This window comes from Puntigrus tetrazona, chromosome 6, assembly GCF_018831695.1.
Source record: "Puntigrus tetrazona isolate hp1 chromosome 6, ASM1883169v1, whole genome shotgun sequence".
Classification (NCBI taxonomy): Eukaryota; Metazoa; Chordata; class Actinopteri; order Cypriniformes; family Cyprinidae; genus Puntigrus; species Puntigrus tetrazona.
This window is the reverse complement of record NC_056704.1, coordinates 5,622,685-5,640,179: the sequence shown is the minus strand read 5'-3', so window position 1 is coordinate 5,640,179 and position 17,495 is coordinate 5,622,685. Positions and strand designations below refer to the sequence as shown.

At 41.9% G+C, this 17,495-nt stretch overlaps 1 protein-coding gene across 5 annotated transcripts; it reads left to right on the top strand.

Moving 5' to 3' along the window:
• The first annotated feature begins 253 nt into the window (after positions 1 to 253).
• adam23a (ADAM metallopeptidase domain 23a) lies at positions 254 to 17,494 on the top strand. 5 transcript variants are annotated; one of them, XR_006251179.1, is made up of 27 exons: positions 255 to 572; positions 1,280 to 1,497; positions 2,008 to 2,084; positions 3,981 to 4,044; positions 4,127 to 4,209; positions 4,536 to 4,599; positions 4,678 to 4,750; positions 4,843 to 4,928; positions 5,035 to 5,100; positions 5,313 to 5,381; positions 5,466 to 5,632; positions 6,398 to 6,482; positions 6,593 to 6,680; positions 6,798 to 6,849; positions 6,974 to 7,073; positions 8,055 to 8,126; positions 8,231 to 8,317; positions 8,440 to 8,520; positions 9,167 to 9,217; positions 9,309 to 9,372; positions 9,533 to 9,638; positions 10,857 to 10,976; positions 11,060 to 11,228; positions 11,901 to 12,012; positions 13,306 to 13,396; positions 15,197 to 15,388; positions 16,028 to 17,494. XR_006251179.1 is itself a non-coding variant. In XM_043241737.1 (26 exons), the coding sequence occupies exons 1-26, from the start codon at positions 494 to 496 to the stop codon at positions 16,071 to 16,073; spliced, it is 2,370 nt and encodes a 789-aa protein (XP_043097672.1). In that variant the 5' UTR covers positions 254 to 493; the 3' UTR covers positions 16,074 to 17,494. The 5 variants fall into 5 exon arrangements, 4 of the variants coding, with proteins under 4 accessions (XP_043097672.1, XP_043097671.1, XP_043097673.1 ...); XM_043241737.1 differs by lacking the exons at positions 13,306 to 13,396; positions 15,197 to 15,388 and adding an exon at positions 12,289 to 12,379 and having other exon boundaries at positions 254 to 572; XM_043241736.1 differs by lacking the exon at positions 15,197 to 15,388.
• The last annotated feature ends 1 nt before the right edge of the window (position 17,495 follows it).

Below are 17,495 nucleotides of genomic sequence, written 5' to 3'. Positions count from 1 at the left end.
CGGTCTGACAGATATGCTTTCAGTTAACCGTCCACCTAATGTCTCTATTTACCCATACAAGACCAACGCTCTTATTTCAGAGCTCGTGGGTTAGTGCACACTCATTCCAGTTGTCTCAGTGTATTGAGAAGTAAACGGTAAATTTCCAATCAGCCAGGATGAGTGTGCTGGCGAGTGTACAAAGTGAGGACGGTTGACGCGTCAGCGCAGCAGAAGATGCACTGCGCAATCGCATTGGCTTCCCGTACGATACGAGCTGCTTGGCCACCGCCTTCCATCCATCCGAGCTGCCACCCCTTCGCCGTCTTCCCAGTCCTCCCCACCCCTCAGCATCCCGACCGTGCTACCCACCCCTCAGTCTCCGATGCTGCATGAAGGATTTCCCCCTCTTCCCGCGGGATGCGCACCAAAATCGCTCTCATAATAATGGACTGCGACGCTCGCTGTAAATTGACGCGCTAATGACATTTTATTTAGTCTTCAAATATGAATCATGCGTCTGATATTCCATCTGTGTCTGCTCGCTAGCATATTTATTTCCGTGCCATCTTCTATCGCCCCAGCCTCAACGGGTAAGTGCAACGTTGATCTTGCGTAACTTTTATTATTTACATAATACAGCGTCGGTATTAGTGCAAGGTGTTTTTCCAGCGCCTTTTGTTGCGGTAGGAAATCCCAGCTAAATACGCAGGTTCCCTGTGTAGGCTTTGATTGAGCAGCCTCCATTACTTAACTGTGTTTACGGCCGTTTATACGTGTCAATCTATGCAGAGGGGGGTAAAAGCTTTTGAAGGCCTCTGTATGGGTTGACAGCCCCATTAGTGTGGTGCCGTATGGGAACATGGTAAGGACTTAGTGAGGCGTGCTGAATCTTAATTCGATTACCGTGACAATGGATTATTATTAGCTGACATGATGCACGTCCAAAGCTTTTACAATTCAGATATCAGATGTCCGAAGATGCAGCTGATAAAGTTGAGAAAAAAACTGATACGGTTATGTTTTGCCAATAAGCGTCTCTTATTTCTCCTCTGCCATTAACATGTATCACGTCTCGCCCTCTTGTCTTGAATGTGTGATCATGTTTCAGTGTTTTATTTGGTTATCAGCCGTAGTGCCTCCGTTCGATACCCAGAGATCTGCATAAGGGAGATCTGTGCGCAGCTTCTCTGCAGCATCACAGGGCTGCAACTGCTGGCACACGTTCATATATAATTGACGGGATCCCTCTCCGAGATGGAGACTGTGAAGCAGTAAACAGTTTCCTCCTGTCCTGCAGTTTCCAGCTCCGTGCAGAATGAGGATCTCAGGGATCAGCACGTGTCTGAGACCCCGCGAGAAGCGACAGCACCGGCCAATTCCACGGGAAGAACGGCCGGAGAGCACGAGGTCACCGTCGCATATCCCTCCCGGCTCATCTACTACCTGAACGAGGAGTCGGAGAGCACGGATCATGACCTGGACACTCGGGCGAGGAACCAGGCCGGTGACGGACAGGTGAGACGTGGGCCGTCTTGCAGTGTAAAGATCCCCAGCTCTGCATATTTTAGCCCCCACCGGTGTCAGAACGCTCGAACCGCTAGGAGCTGCCGGGAGTGCTGCAGTACGTCCAAATTCTCCGAGCTGATCCAGGTTCACCGGCCCTCCCTCACAAATCTAACGCAATTTTCGCAAAAGAAGCAGTTTTCACCTCCCCCCGCTCCCCGTGCCGAACAGACGTTGTGGGACTGCATTGTGCACACACTTTCACTTTACTTTTGCCAGTGCGGTATTTTTGTGCTGTAAAACAGCACAGCTGTGTGATTTATGATGCTCTAGAGCAGATGTTTTATCTATAGATGCACTTAGAGAGATTTGCTCACTGTGAGTGCGATGTCTGCAGAAATGAAATTTTGGCAAAAAGATTTTCTGAGTAACGTTCGCAGGCTTTGCTGGCAGGTTTGATGCAGTAACATATGTTTGTTTTGTGAAGTGTTAATGAGCCCCTGTTTATCTCCCTGACCACAGGATGTCCACCTGGCCCAAGCTAGTTTCCAGCTGGACGCCTTTGGCATCACATTCACTTTGGACCTTACTTTAAACAAGTAAGTGTTTGTCTGTGTCTTAGTAGCAAAAGGCAGATTTGGTTCCAAAAACATAGAATTTCTCTGTTGTTTAGTTGTGCACTGTTCAAATATAATTTCTTTTTACAGAAAATGTATATATATTTTACATTTTGAATTCATTTGAGTTATCAACAAGCATACTTCCAGTAACATTAATGTAATGTTTGTTCAAACTTATCTGGTCTTCAACGATATTCTCAAAACATCAGCGCAGCGGCATTATTTATTCATCGCTAATGGAACTATTTTTAAACATCAATATACATTAGTTTCAGATGGTCCACAAAACTAAATCTTACTTAACCAGAATGTTTGCTAAACTGCTAAAATGTAACGTTGGCATAATGTTTCCTTAAACGTTCTAGTAACCAATGGAAACTATTTTTAGAACATATTTTATATTTTATGAAAATCGGTTTCATAACGTAATGGGAATGTTAGAACAAAGCTTTCTCAGAACGTTTTTTGTTAGTTTCTGGAATATGAGGTTCTAGATGTCTGACAGAGTTCCTCCCTGTTCATTTACATTTGAAGAATTAATCAGCAATAGGGTAACTCCATTTTTAACAATTTTCAAAATAATTTTTTTTTTTATTGTGCATTCCAACTAATCTGAGTCGACTAACTCGGCTAACCAACACAATAAAAACATGATAATATCATAAAACATTTTATTATCTCTTTCGTTTATCCAAAGCAAATTCAAAAGAGAAACATCGCGAGGAGTTTGTCACGCAGCCAACGGTATTCTGAGGATGCAGTACCCGCTTCAGTAGAAATATAGATTAGGAAACAAGCTAGAGCGAAAGTAAAATGCTGACGAGAGGAGAAAGTATTTTTTGTAGTAAGTGCTTTAGTTTTGGAGTGCCTAAGTGCCTGCAGGAAGAGCCGTGTCTTCGGCTGCTCTTTCAAAGTTGTGAGGTCACAGAAAATGGGTTGAAGGTTGGCAACCCGTAGAAAGAATTCTTCATTTATTTCTGCTCATATTCCTTCACATGAACAAGTCTTGCATAATTAAAATGAGAACGCAGCACATTTTTTTAATGCAAGGCGTCATCTGATGTTCTCAAAATTGAGAAGCACAAATACTTAGCTCACTAGTTTTTAGGTCAGAAAGTTGATCACAAGTCATCAGCTTTTTAGAAACCATGTCATGTCACCAGGAACAGCCAATAGCAGAGATTTTAACTGTTTAAAAGAATGAAAAATCGATCATTTATTCACCCTCGTGTCATTCCCAACCTGTATGACATTTGTCTTCTGTGGAACACAAAAGATCGTATTTTGAAAGAGGTTTTTAGTCCTTAAAGTGAAACACAAGGCAGTCCAGTGTTTTATGTTCCATGTAATGTGCACATCATTTCGCTTAGTCTCTTAGTAAATATTTAAATCGTAAATAAGAATTATTATTGCTAACTACTACATTTTTGCGAGATGAATTATATGCTTGCGCCTGTCCAGATTCGCCAGCTAAAATGCATTTAGGCTGATTAATTGTCAGCTTGTGACTGTTATAAAAATAGGATCAGCTGCAACAACAGAAGTGTGTGTGATTATGAGATTAAAAGACTTTTCCTGTTTTCTTCAAAAAACGTCGACAGTGAATTCAGCTAGTGATTCTGTTATATATATATTTATCAAACAATATTCATGTAGCTCACGAACCGCTATTCCAAATACATATTTAATGCATTTAAATGCACATTAACTGCGCTTTAACAATCCTATGTGACAGAATTAGCGATACAGAATAACTAGAGAAGCTAATACAGATGCATAGGTGCATGGGATCCAGGGCTGTAGCTTTATTGTTGTGTTGTTGGATAATTAATGCAAGATTGCCCCTTTGAATTCTCTCTCTCACTTTGATTTTAGTGATCTGCTCTCTTCAGATTATATGGAAATCCACTATGAGAAAGACAAGCCCGTTCTCTCCAGGGTAAGACACAAAGAGCAGCAAATATCAAACAGAACCCTGAAAATAACTACTACATAGCAGTGATGAATGTGCGTTTGTTTAGGGTGGGGAACACTGCTACTACCACGGCCGCGTGAGGGGAAAAGAAGACTCCCGTGTGGCTTTATCCACCTGCAACGGGCTTCAGTAAGAAACCTTGCTTTGTTTAAATGTGCACGCGTGACGTAAAGAGAGAGTAAGAGAGAAAACCTGACCTGGAGACCTACTGTGAGGCCAGATGGCAGTTGGTACACATGAAAAGATTTGAATGTCACCATGTTAGTGTGTGGTTGAGTGTCACGGAGAGCAGCCAAGGGAGAGAGAGAGCAGAGCGTTCGTTCGGTTGTGTTTTTTTTCGTCTTGACAAGTGATTTGACTCATTGCGGTTTTATCTGTCCTTGTTCGCGTATCCCTTTTCTAATTGACATCCCTGACTCTTTCCTCAACCCCCTTCTCGTGCTTCACTCTTCCAGCGGGATGTTTGACGATGGTAATTTTGTCTATCTCATCGAGCCACTGAAACAGACTCGATCCGTGGTAAGATCACGTCGTCGTAGCTTATCCTTTTGGATTTGGTAGCTCATCTGCAAACGGCAAAATCTTTGCACCTTTTAGGAAACCGAAGCGCGACCCCACACTTTGCGCCGAACGTCGTCGCTCCATGTGACCTCTGTCCCAGGTGACTGGGGTAAGTGTGCCAAGGTCTTGGTAATAGATATAAGGCGAGATATTTTATCCACACCCTCATCTCCATGGTTACCTTATGTCTGTTTCCCTCAGCTGCTGATGACCCAGTTGAGGAAAAAGAAGAGGAGAAACGTATTTTTGCTAGTATGCCTTGGTTAAAGAGAAGGAGGAAAAGAGCTGTAAGAAAGCACTCTCAACCTTTACATGTGCTCTGCCGGAAATGCTACCTTATACTTAAAAGTTATGCTTTGCAAATGTATAACTTAGATTTTATTCATTTTCAAGATGCCACGCAACATTTTTGAGGAAATGAAGTATCTGGAAATAATGATTGTCGCTGACCACAACACGGTGGGTCCATCCACAACGCATTACCGTATAAATCAGCTTATTCTGGAAATGTCTTTTTAATAGTTTTTTAAACTAAAATGACTGCAAGGGGATTGCTAAAAGTATCCACTAGATGGCACTGAATGCAAATGTTTCCATATTTTTGAAACGTTTCCAAAAATGTTCAGAATACACTTTGAAACTTGTGTTCTTTTCATCTCTTGTTTTTGCAGTTTAAAAGACATAAGAGTAAAAAGCATACCAGGAACTTTGCCAAATCGGTGGTCAACTTTGTAGACGCTGTATGTTCGCACATTTGTTTCTGGAATAATATTTCCCTAACAGTGGCCCGACTTAATCTAAAATTCAAACAATATTCTCTTTAGATTTTTAAGGAGCAGCTGAATACGCGCGTGGTTTTAGTTGCTGTGGAGATTTGGACCGATAGGGACCGGATTCCGCTGAGCGTGAAACCACTGGAAATGTTAAGAGACTTTTCCAAGTACAGACAACAGAACATCAACGTCAACGCAGACGCCGTACACCTCTTCACGTGAGTTCACGTCTATTGAACGAGCGAGCTGTGGTATCCTGGTGGTTAAAGATGTTGGCCGGTAACAGTCTGGTGTAGAAGAGCGACTGAGTAACTGAAAAACTTTTGAATATGTGTGCGTCATTCACTGGATATGTCATTTAACACTGGTAATGGAAAATATAATACAACTTTAAAAATAAAGCATTACATTTTTTTAAAGACCGGAATATATCAGCCAGTTTGCTTATTCTTATTAATCGGCATTACATTTTTAGAGAAGATTGAATGTGTGTGTGTTCATTTGCAAAAGCAAATAATTTAAAAATCGCGTTTTTTCATTGTGCATTTCATTTCAGCCAAAATGCAGTTGGGTTATTTCCACTGGGTTAAAAATAACAAAAAAAAACATGATTTTTTGCAAATAAACACATACGCAAACATGTACGTGTACATATTCAAACGAGAATTTCTTTCGCAGTCTTTTAAACTTGATACTGGGAAAATCGTTAGTGCATCTGTTTTGGAAAAATCATAATTTTTCTTTTCACTAAAGCACAGGAACACTGTTCAGGACAATGATTTCAGGTAGCAAGCCATAACGATCGTCTGATCACATGTAATCCAAATAAATAAATCCAAAATAATCTAACTGTAACACGGTTGGCGCAAAGCATGTACGGTCAAATACGAATCATAGCTTAGAAATGAATACGGCTGAATGCCATTGTTTGGTAATATAGTTACAGAAGAAGGACAATCATAAAGATCTCTTTGCGCTTGCAGGAATGTGACGTTTCATTACGGTCGGAGTGGCGTTGCATATATTGGTGGTGTGTGTTCCAAAGAAAGAGGAATAGGTGTTAATGAGGTATGGTTGACGCAAGCAGCATTCTGGGTAGACAGACCGGGCGGTTTACAGTAAAGCCTTACCTTACAGTCAGTCATCTCACCCGTGCTGTTTCTGTTCCTCCGTTTCAGTTTGGTAGCACATGGACAATGGCTGCCTCTCTCTCTCAGAGCCTAGCGCAGAATCTAGGTATCCAATGGGATCCTGTGATCAGGAGGAGTAAGTTTGTTTCACCTCCTTCTGTCAAACTACTGGATTTCTAGCTTGTTTATTTGTAAGTGTTTAAGATTTAAAGTCACCTCACAGGCTTTCTCACTCGCTCTTGTGTCCTCTCAGAGGAGTGCGGCTGCATGGATTCATGGGTGGGATGTATAATGGAAGACACTGGGTATCGTTAAACACACACATTATTCTGTAGCCTCTCCTGACTTCCTGCCGGGCATTTTAGCTCCTAGTTTCCTGTCATATTTCTTGGTTTGCGTAGGTTTGTGTTTCTCTGTTCTCCTCCGCAGAGTGCAACACCCACGCAGGTTTTCCAAATGCAGCATTACTGACTACAGGAACTTTCTTCTAAGAGGTGGTGCTTCATGTCTGTTTAACAAACCCAACAAGGTAGGCTTAAAGAATAGCGTGGACAACAGAAAAACACATTTTCACCTGCTGCTTCTCACCACAAGTTGTAGGCATAAGTCGTGCCTTTCGTTTTCGATGCACGATCATTGTATGAAGTAGGTCTTTTTGTGAAATATATCTTGGCGAGATTCACACGAACATAATGGTTGGAGAAAAATCTGATTTGTAACATTTTATTAGATTCATGCATACAGATGTTTTTCAATGTTAATCAATGACGTTGCTTGCTTGGCGAATTTGCTTTGGAATCTTTAGAAAACTTGATTTTTCTCAAAATCAACTCAAACTTTCGTCATTAAACTATTTTTTTTATCTGATTTCAACAAGTCATATATTGTCATGGTGTATTTTAAAGGTATAATTCAAATTCTGACTAATTTTGCCAGCATTGGTCACATATTAAATGGGTTTTTTTTTACAAAAATGCTGCATTTCACTTCACAAGATGTTACATGATAGACTGGAGGTGTGTGGATCATTGTGATGTTTTTTCAGCTGTTTGAACTCTTATTCTGAAAGCACCCATTCACTACAAATGATTCACTTGTGAGCAAAATTAAAAATTTGGGTTGAACTGTTTTTTTTTTTAAAGACGCGATGGAGGGTGTCGCCTCTGTTCCAAATGTTACTCTCTTAGAAATCTTGTTTTCTTGGAGTGCAGTTCTGTTTATTAACGGATGCTACTTTTCTGTGCTATTTTGGGATCTTACGCTCCAACTGATCTATTTATAGAGCCACTTGCCTTTCCGATTGTTCTGTTCATGTACCTGCAACCCACAGAAAACAGGGGTCTTCGACAGAAAGCTGAAATTGAAGCTGCTTTGATAGCAGTGACATCAAATGTCATCGGTTCTCGCTTGTATTGTGACAGACTGTCATTGACATCAAACTAAAATCAAGTACTTACAGTCATCATATATGAGACGTGATCCTGGATGAACTGGTGCTTTGTGTTGGCAGCTCTTTGAGGCTACAGAATGTGGGAACGGTTACGTAGAAGTAGGAGAGGAGTGTGACTGTGGGGCCCGAATGGTAAGTACTTTTTTTACGTAAATCATGCTTCAATACAGACAGTAGCAAAACATTGTATTTTTCTAACCATTTTTCGTCTGCACATATTTGATGTGGTTACGCAGGAGTGCTATAAAGACTGCTGTAAAAAATGTTCTCTATCTAATGGAGCGCACTGCAGCAACGGCCCCTGCTGCAACGGCACATGCCTGGTAAGACACTTTGCTTTTGCCTCACTATTCATCATAATTTCCTCCATCCTCTACTACTGAGTGTCTTGTAATGCGCTGAACAGCTTTTTCTCTCTCAATCTCTCCCTCTGCACATTTTTCAGTTCTACCCTCGCGGATACAGCTGTCGATATGCTGTGAACGATTGTGACATATCAGAGACTTGTTCAGGAGACTCGGGACAGGTCTCGCTCTTTTCTTTTTTTTTTACGTGACATTAGAAAACTTCAAAGTGGAAATATTATGGTATAAAGGGTTGAACAGAATTAGTTATATTAGTTTCCTATACAGCTCATCAAAAGTGATTCATGTGCACATTTTCTGACCTTCCCTTGAAAAACAAACTCACAAATTTTGTATTATGATTTGTTTATTCGCATTTGATTTGATTGCATCATGATTTATTACTATGCGAATTAAAGCAAGAGTAGGTTTAATAAAATGTCCTGTATCCGATTCTTCCTGTAAGTAATATTTTTAGCTATGTGTAGTAAGTCCTTGCTACATAATAGGGCACAATTTCTTGATAATGGGCCACTAATTTATTCAGAAGTTGCTACAGTTTTTTACATGACAGTCGCAGGGATGATGGTGTTTCACACAATACACCCCCAAGCTTCATTATCTGCCATAACAGAAGGCGTGTTATTTGCTAAATGACAGCCCTTCCTGCCGCTTTAACACTTCTAAAAATTATGCCGGGCTGAAGGAGTAACTTTGATAGTCGGCCGCTATCCAGTAACTAAAGTAAATATTATAAATAAAATACTAAAACCTAAATAGCGAAGGCACTGTCGGTATACTTTGTAAATATCTTTGTTGTTCTCACAGTGCCCCCCTAATCTTCATAAGCAAGATGGCTACTCTTGTCAGCTCAATCAGGTCAGAGATACAAAGCTATAAATAAATATATGGAAGACCGACGTACTATATTTGATAAAAACCCTCTACGAATTGCTTACTGTTCTTCCAGGGTCGCTGTTACAGCGGTGAATGTAAGACCCGGGACAGTCAGTGCAAATACATCTGGGGTCCAAGTGAGTGACGCTGCTGCCTTCAGAGCGCTTCAACTGTTCTTACCAAAGACAGCGCTTTAAAATAACCGCAGTCCACCCACTCTGTCTTTCAATAACGCTCGCTTGTGTTTCCTCTCTGTCTCGCTCCTTTCATTCTTTCTGTCCATTTCTCTTCCCTCAGAGGCTGGAGGGTCAGAGAAGCACTGCTACGAGAAGTTAAATACAGAGGGGACAGAAAAAGGGAACTGTGGGAGAGACGGAGACAAATGGGTGCCCTGCAGCAAACAGTGAGTCAGTTCGCCCAATTATTTGGAGAGCAGGAATATGCGGCACCATGAAACTTTAATATGGTACAAAACCAGGTCAAGTCTAGATGGCGGCTCTCGTTCTGCAATTTTCTTGGGCATGTGCTTTGGTATTAATGCTTCTTCGCTGTCGAAAATGATGGAAAGTATCGAAAACTTTTTACTCGTTTTCTGTAGGCACATTAGGTTAATGTGTTCTGTCGCAGTGATATCAGAATTAAGGCTTTTCGAGTAAATATTAATTTTTAAACAGAGCTTAATCATCATGGTATCATTCAGACTTTGAATGGTGTAAGTTAACTTTTGATGCCTGCTTTGTTAGGATCGGACAATATTTGTCTGAGATGCAGCGATTTGAAAATCTGGAATATGAGAGTGCATTTTAAATACTGAGAAAATCGCCCTTTAAAGCCAAATTACCAAATTACCAAAAACCAAATTAAGTTGTTAGCAATGGATATCACTAAGCAAAGATGAAGCTTTTATATATTTGTGATATGACATTTAGAAAGTATGATGAAACATAATTCTAATGAGTTTGGCATAACAGAAAAATCTATTATTTTGACCCATGCATTATATATTTGGCTATTCCTACAAATATACCTCAGCGACTTAAGACTGATTTTGCGGTCCAGTGTCACATTTGTCTAATTTAATTTCCTGCGCATTTTGTGTTAGTGCAAATGAGATATGACTCTTGCTAGTTTGATCTTTTTTTTTTATCTGAGATTTTAAGTTGTGCTGGTTCTCTGATATTGGTTAATGTAAAATATGTTGTCATATATGGCAATTTTAGGAGTGAGTATATTTAATCCTATATGAAAACTTCTATTATATATTCCTCTTGCTGAAACTGGATTTATTAATAGCTTTATCAACCCTATTCTCTTAATAACCCCCATTTTGGAAAACCTCCAGTTGATGAATCCTATTTTTACCATTACCATTGATTGGAATGGGTATTATTTATTTGCGTACTCACATGATGTGTTTATCAGAAGTTACTGATAATATCGCCAACAACCTGATCTCTGTGGGTGTAAGGCAATGAGAAAAAGCAGCGAATGCTTGCTCTAGCAATAAAGGCTGTAAAAATCTATATGTGAATCCCACGTAAAATTTGCAGAACAAAGGTTACCGTCTAGACATGATCACATAACCATCTCTAATACTTTTTCAAATCCTGTGGATTTACAGCGATGTGTTCTGCGGGTACCTGCTGTGCACTAACATTGGGAGAATCCCAAGGATCGGGACCCTGAAAGGAGACGTCACTCCCACCACGTTTAACCACCAGGGGCGGCTGGTGGACTGCAGGTCTGCTCCTGGATCTCTGCAAATATTCTTCCAATACGATTTAACGAAAACTCCTGAAATACGTCTTTCTTTAACCTCTGTAGTGGGGGACACGTGCTGTTGGATGATGACACTGATCTAGGGTATGTGGAAGATGGTACGCCGTGTGGCCCCTCTATGATGTGCCTTGAACGGAAATGTCTACCCATCTCCTCCCTGAACCTCACAGCCTGTCCGTCTGGCCCCGGTGGCCGAGTCTGCTCTTCTCACGGCGTGAGTGAGCCCCATCTGACACTCTCTGCTGCTAAGATGGATGTCACACCACAGTCAGCCTTGAAAATAATTCAGTTTTCCAACCCACCAAAGCCAGAAATCCACTCAAATCCACTTACAACTTTAATCCCAAAATTTTACGTCAGGGATTGAATTCATCCCCTGCATTCTGTTTATATACAGAGGAATGAGAATCTAGTCCGTAACAATTGAAAATAACACATTGTCATGGGTGTCCAATATCTATAAGAAGTGGGTCGATTTGTGTCTTAATTGGGCTTAAATCTGCTGTAGGACAGCACGCAGTGTCAATCAGTAAACTAGCAGTCAGACACGATGTCTGCCTGTGAACCATTTTGGGTTTTGCAGACATGTTTTGAAGAGTGGGTATTGAAATTGGTAAAAAAAAATCGCATGGGGTTTTCATACTTTTCAATGCCAGCCAAGTCCTCTCAGACATGGCATTCCCCTTGTGAGTGACCTCCTTCTTAAAATATAAAGACAGCTACACTAATGTTCAAAACTTAAAAAGTTAAATTCAGCAAAGGTGTGTTAAATTCATCAAAAGTGTCAGTAAAAACTTTCCAAATGTAAAATTTATACTGGCTATTCTGTAAATATTAAGCCGAAGCTTACGGGCCTACTTTTAGCATAACTGTCCCATTCTTTCAGGTGTGCAATAATGAAGCAACCTGCACCTGTGATGCTACATGGGCAGGGACTGACTGCAGCATGCACGACCCACCAAAAGAGCCGCCCGTCATCGAGGACCCAGGTCCCAAGGGTTCGTGACCTCTCTTAACTCTTTAAACCTAAAAAAACTTATATATACATACAAAGAACTTACATCCTAATCTTCAAATGCATACACAACTTAACTCCAATCCCATGCAAAGCCACTTCCAAAGATCACTGCTTTTTCTAGGTGCCCATTTTGCTATTGTGACTTTTCCCACTCACAAAGACTCTCACAAACACTAGTACGTGTACAATTTAAAAAAAAAAATGGGGCCTTGAGTGACATTTTCTCTGCTGAATCACCCCTATTTCCTCTGCACAGTGAGCGTGGCCACAAACAGGCTGATAGGGGCAGTGGCAGGGACCATTCTGGCCCTGGGGGTGATTTTTGGAGGCACAGGGTGGGGAATAGAGTAAGCACCTCTTAACCCTTTAATGCCACTCCCCCAGCAAGAGGGAGATCCTGTGATCCCCTGTGTGTGCGCGTGTACGTGCGGTTGTGTGTACGTGTTTTCCCAGTGGCTTTGTCCGTTGTGTTGAATGTGATGGTGCCTTGTAATTTTTGTTGTGTAATTGGACTGATTGATTGGTATATCTCTTATTTTCTCCTCTCCCTTGGCTGCTATTATCATGGATATTTTTATTCTCACCCTGTGTTAATGGAGTGTTGCGGTGCTTCCCTTTCTGGTCCATGTGGGGCATTAACACAGAACAAAAGATTCAGAGCGAAAAAGGCGGATCAAGAATGAAGAAGACGAGGAAGGTGGAAAAACATGAGATGACTTGGACTGACATTGACATAAGATGCCGTAGAGTCTTTTAACTGACACAAAATCCCCTCAGAACTGGCCCACTTTCTGAGCTGAGCTAAATATTCCACTCTAACTAGGTCCGACGTGTGTGTGTGTGTGTGCGAGTGTGTGAAAGTTCACCATGAGTGTGTCTGTAGGTTAACGTTTCTTCTTGTGTGTGTCTGTGTGTGCGCGTCTGTGCATTTGTTTTCGTCAGTCCTGTATTGGTAGCATAGCTCAAAACGCCTCAGTGCTTTATGATCTTACCTTACAATCCATCTTTGATTACTCCCCTGTGCCAAAATCTACAGCCCCTAATTTCTCCACACCCAAGTCCAATAACATCCCACACACACACACACACACACTGTGCTATCAAGGGTAAGTTGAGCGTGATCTACCCTACGGATTCCCATCCTGAGTAAACACATGACTGAAAGAGTGTATGACATAAATGAAGTCGAGCATTTGATGTGTAAACCCTGCATGCTGTGCAGGTGCCCCCTGCAGCTCACGTCATGTTTCTCTCCCATCATGCCCTTCTACAGGTCCTAGCGCCACCAACCTTATCATAGGCTCCATCGCAGGGGCCATCCTGATGGCAGCCATAGTGCTGGGGGGGACGGGATGGGGATTTAAGTAAGAGCTACACCGCATGCTTCCTATTGCCTGCCAGCCTGGAACAGGCTCACTCACACTTAAACATACACACTCTCACACACACACATTTGCACACATGCACACAACACTTACCACTACATACTCACATTCACACATACACAAGGGCCTGGGCTTCTGCTACAGACAACAGATACCAAAACTAGGTAAAATTCTGAGCTACATGCTATGATAGAATGCTAAGGGATGACGTGTAATTTGTTGTTTTTTTTCTGTAGCAAAATATATCATTGTAAGTTACTTAAATGTAACATTTTCTTAAGTATGCTTATACATTGTTTGCAGGTAAGACAGCAGATGGTAGTTTAGCTCATTAGCACATGCTAGCTAGATGTTTAGCTGTTGTTAAAATGGCCACTAATCATCCAGCTACATCTCTAAACCACTTAATTACAGCTTTAGTTTAGTTTTAGACATATAACCCAGTTGGTTTAGCGCTCTGTAGACTGTAGCAGAACCTCTTGCAGTCTGGCCCATCGCTTGACATGCATGCGAGCAAAATGGTAAAATGGATACTGAGCAAGATGTTTAATGACAGGTATGAATTAACATCAGTATCAAAGAGATTAATGTGTAGCCTTTTTTGCTAACTAAATGCTAACATTTAAAACGTATATAATATTAGTAATGCAATGACTAGTTTATGTAGTGAGTGTTGGGAACTTTTGGAGAAAGTAATATTGTGTGCTTACTTAAAACTACACTATGTAACTTTTTTTGTTCAAGAGCAGCATAAATACATCTAACACGCTGTTTGCCTTAATTTGAATCACTATACTCATACTCATGTAAAGCGCTGAGGACAGATTTAATGGGAAACTGCATAGTTCAGTCATTCATCCTTGTTTGTAAACATTGCACACCCCATAAACAGTATAAAAAGGTCAGACCACAACAAATGAACCTCGTATCAAAAAGAGTTAAAATGAGTAAAAATGAAAGCAACAGTGTCCACGCTAAAAACAAATCAGTGCTAGCTTAGCTTTCCAAAAATAGGTTTAGTTTGTGCATTTACTCTGAACGTTGCTAACAATGCCAGTCTCTAAACCAGTTACCAGTTGGTCTTATTAGATAGCATATTAGTCAGCTAGCCACTGTTTATCTGGACTATGGTGGCGCCATTACTTTGATAACATCAAATGGTTGCAAACTGTGACCAGCAAAACTTGGAAAAGTTTATTCTTTATTCACAGTCATCTTCCCATTGTTTTCTCCACTTCCTATCACTAGGAAAGCCTCCAGAATAAGGAAAGTCCTCCAGAATAGGGCTTTAACTGCTAGAGGGACGAAAGTTACATAGTGTGGCTTTAAAAATTCCAGTAAATGTGTGCGCATTTGGTTGCCAGTATCTAAATGTAGATTAGCAATTGTGTGTCCGAGCACATGTAAAACCTTTCTAATGGCCAGTATAGACCAAACTAGGAGCAAGTTCTGGAAAGCTAGCTTTGAGATCTGGAGATCATCCAAGAGGACTTAGCTCACCGCAGCATGCTCGTTTGCACATAGCATCTTGACTGAGCCCATTTAGAGTTTGCATGTGGACTGGCACCAAGCCAGAGCTAAAGCGGAGTGCTATCAGAGCATCGCACAAAGGCTGGGCTCACCTCAAGTGAAGGGAGTGGAGGGGTGTTTGTTGTTTTCCTTGCTTTGAGAAGCGGGGTGGGTTGTTGGGGCCGGGACGGGGTGGGCAGGGATGACGACTTTCTGACCCGCTCTCCTCGCCGTGATCTCTCTCTCAATCCCCCCTCCGTTGTCTGAAAGGGTGAGAGTTTGAGCGGAGAGGGGTGGAGGTTGTGTCGTAGGCAGCCTTTGTGCCATGGCTGGCTGCCACGCCCTCTTATCTCCCGGAAGGCCCTGGGCCCCCCTGAAAACCTAGAACAGAGCAAGAGCCCTCACCCCCCACCCGGACTCGCCCGGCACCGCTGCCTTTACTGCCTGCTTCACAGAGACCTGGTACAGACACACGCGCTGCACTGCACCTGCATGCTACCCCAGTCACCCCCCTACACAGCGATAGTGGCGTCTCCCACCTAACCTCTCTATGGACAGGTGCATGTTAAACTGCTGGGATGCCCCACATCAAGCCACGCTACGGGGAGGTTGTGTCAAACCCCTGTTGTTGTTGGTGTTGTTGCAGTTCTTGTTGCCTTTCTTGTTGTTCCTGGTGGTATCGTCGTCGTTCATGTTGTGGGTGTGACGTCCTTCTCTGACCCTCGATGTTGTACACTCTTTCTTGCTGTTTTCTATGTCTATGTCCGTGTTTTCTCCCAGGAGGTAATGTTCTCTTTCCACATCCCTCGTTGTCTTTCTAACACATACTCACCTGCAGTCAGCGGAGGGACACTCCGTGTCTCTCCTTGTCGCTGCCAAGAACTGCCGTTTTTACCCGCCGCAACCCGACGGCGATTAAACATTACGGGTAGCTTTCGACGAATGATTTGAATCGATCAAGAAGCTAAAGGAACGATTACCCACGTGGTTGCTGCGGGTTAAGGCGGCAAGACAGGCAGCGAATTGTATGTTGATGTCTCTGGCATTGCCTGCACTAACCCCCCTCTCGTTTGTTTTGTCCCGTTTGTCCTCATCACCAAGAAATGTCAAGAAAAGACGATATGACCCTAACGCCAGTGCCATCTAAAGAGGCTAAGAGAACTGCATCCTTGCCTAGTGTGCCCCTGGGTTCTGTCAGAACCCGCCGGACTGTACCCTCTCCTGCTGCTGACGCCGCTGACGACGGCGTTGGCGTTACTTGAATAAAAAAGGACAGAAAGCGAGAGAAGAAAGGGACCGAGCGGTCGAACATTTTTCATCCAAAGTCACGTAGAACTGCTTCTCTAGCGCTGCCCCCGTTCCTTTACCCCTCTGGCCCTGAGCATCCACACTGAGCCGTTTAGCAACCCTGATAACTGGTAGTGGATGGTACCACTCATCGGGGCATGACTTCACGTTTACACGCCCCGACCTCCGGTTCCGACCCAGGCATGACCAGCTTCAGCTGTGGACCTCGCATGGCAGAGGAGGGACACCAATGCAAGACAAACATATTGTTATTTCCACAAAAAAAAGGAAGACGAATGATTCAAAGTTCTAGTAGGTTGGTAACACACCCATGTGTTTCAAACGACTATGTACTAAGAGAGGGACCCATATTGGACAGACATTTCAAGGCATAACTTTTTTTTGTTATTTCAGCATGTTATAATTGCAGGCATTTTCTGTAGTATTAATGAAACAAAGAAACCCAAAAAAAAAAAAAAAAATAAAAAAAAAATCAGTCCATTTGGCCAGCAGCGTATACTGCTGCATGATAAAAACATCACTGTTATATATATGCCTAATGACGTCAATTACTGTTCCCCTTGAAAACATAAAAAAAAACAAAAAAAACAAAGAAGAAAAAAAAACTATTAAAAACTGGCTGGGCCCGTAGGTCTGCCCTAACCTGAATGCCATCACTGGCCAATCAGAGAGCTGCATGATGTAACTGCACTGGGGGCGGAGCCCACACAGCCTGCTGCGCTTTTCAAGGTATCTGCATGTCAAAGGAAAAACAGTTAACATTTACTTACTATGCAAAGGGGAAACATTGCACAAACCCTACGGTTTGGTAAAGAATTCTCAACTGAGACTAACAATGAAATCGATCTCAAGCTAGCGGATTATTAATAAGGCAGTCTTTTATATGCTCGGCCATCTATGTTTGACATTATAATAAGCTTCTGATTACTTAAAATGAATGTTTCTATGAAAATCTCAGCTTCTGAAAACGAAAACGTCATTGTCATCTGTGTGGGACAGCATAATTGAGGCACTTGTGATATTAAAATATTATTAATAGAATGGAGCTGTTTCAGTAGAGAGAGCTCTAGTTTGGGCCTATGCCAATGGAATAAGAGCAGAAAGAGAGGGTGTTTTTCTATACCATCATTGATCTACACCATCAGGTTTTTGAACTCATCTTCTAAACCCTGAGCCCTTTTACAGCCATCTCATGTTCCCATGGAAACATTGCCAAAACTACAAATAATGATAATAAAAAAACTTGACAAAAAAAAAAAAT

Coding starts and splice junctions, on each gene's coding strand:
- adam23a (XM_043241737.1), top strand. CDS start 494: ATGCGTCTGATATTCCATCTGTGTCTGCTCGCTAGCATATTTATTTCC. Junction 6,681..6,797: donor GGATCCTGTGATCAGGAGGA/GTAAGTTTGTTT, acceptor GTGTCCTCTCAG/AGGAGTGCGGCTGCATGGAT. Junction 9,218..9,308: donor ACTCTTGTCAGCTCAATCAG/GTCAGAGATACA, acceptor CTGTTCTTCCAG/GGTCGCTGTTACAGCGGTGA.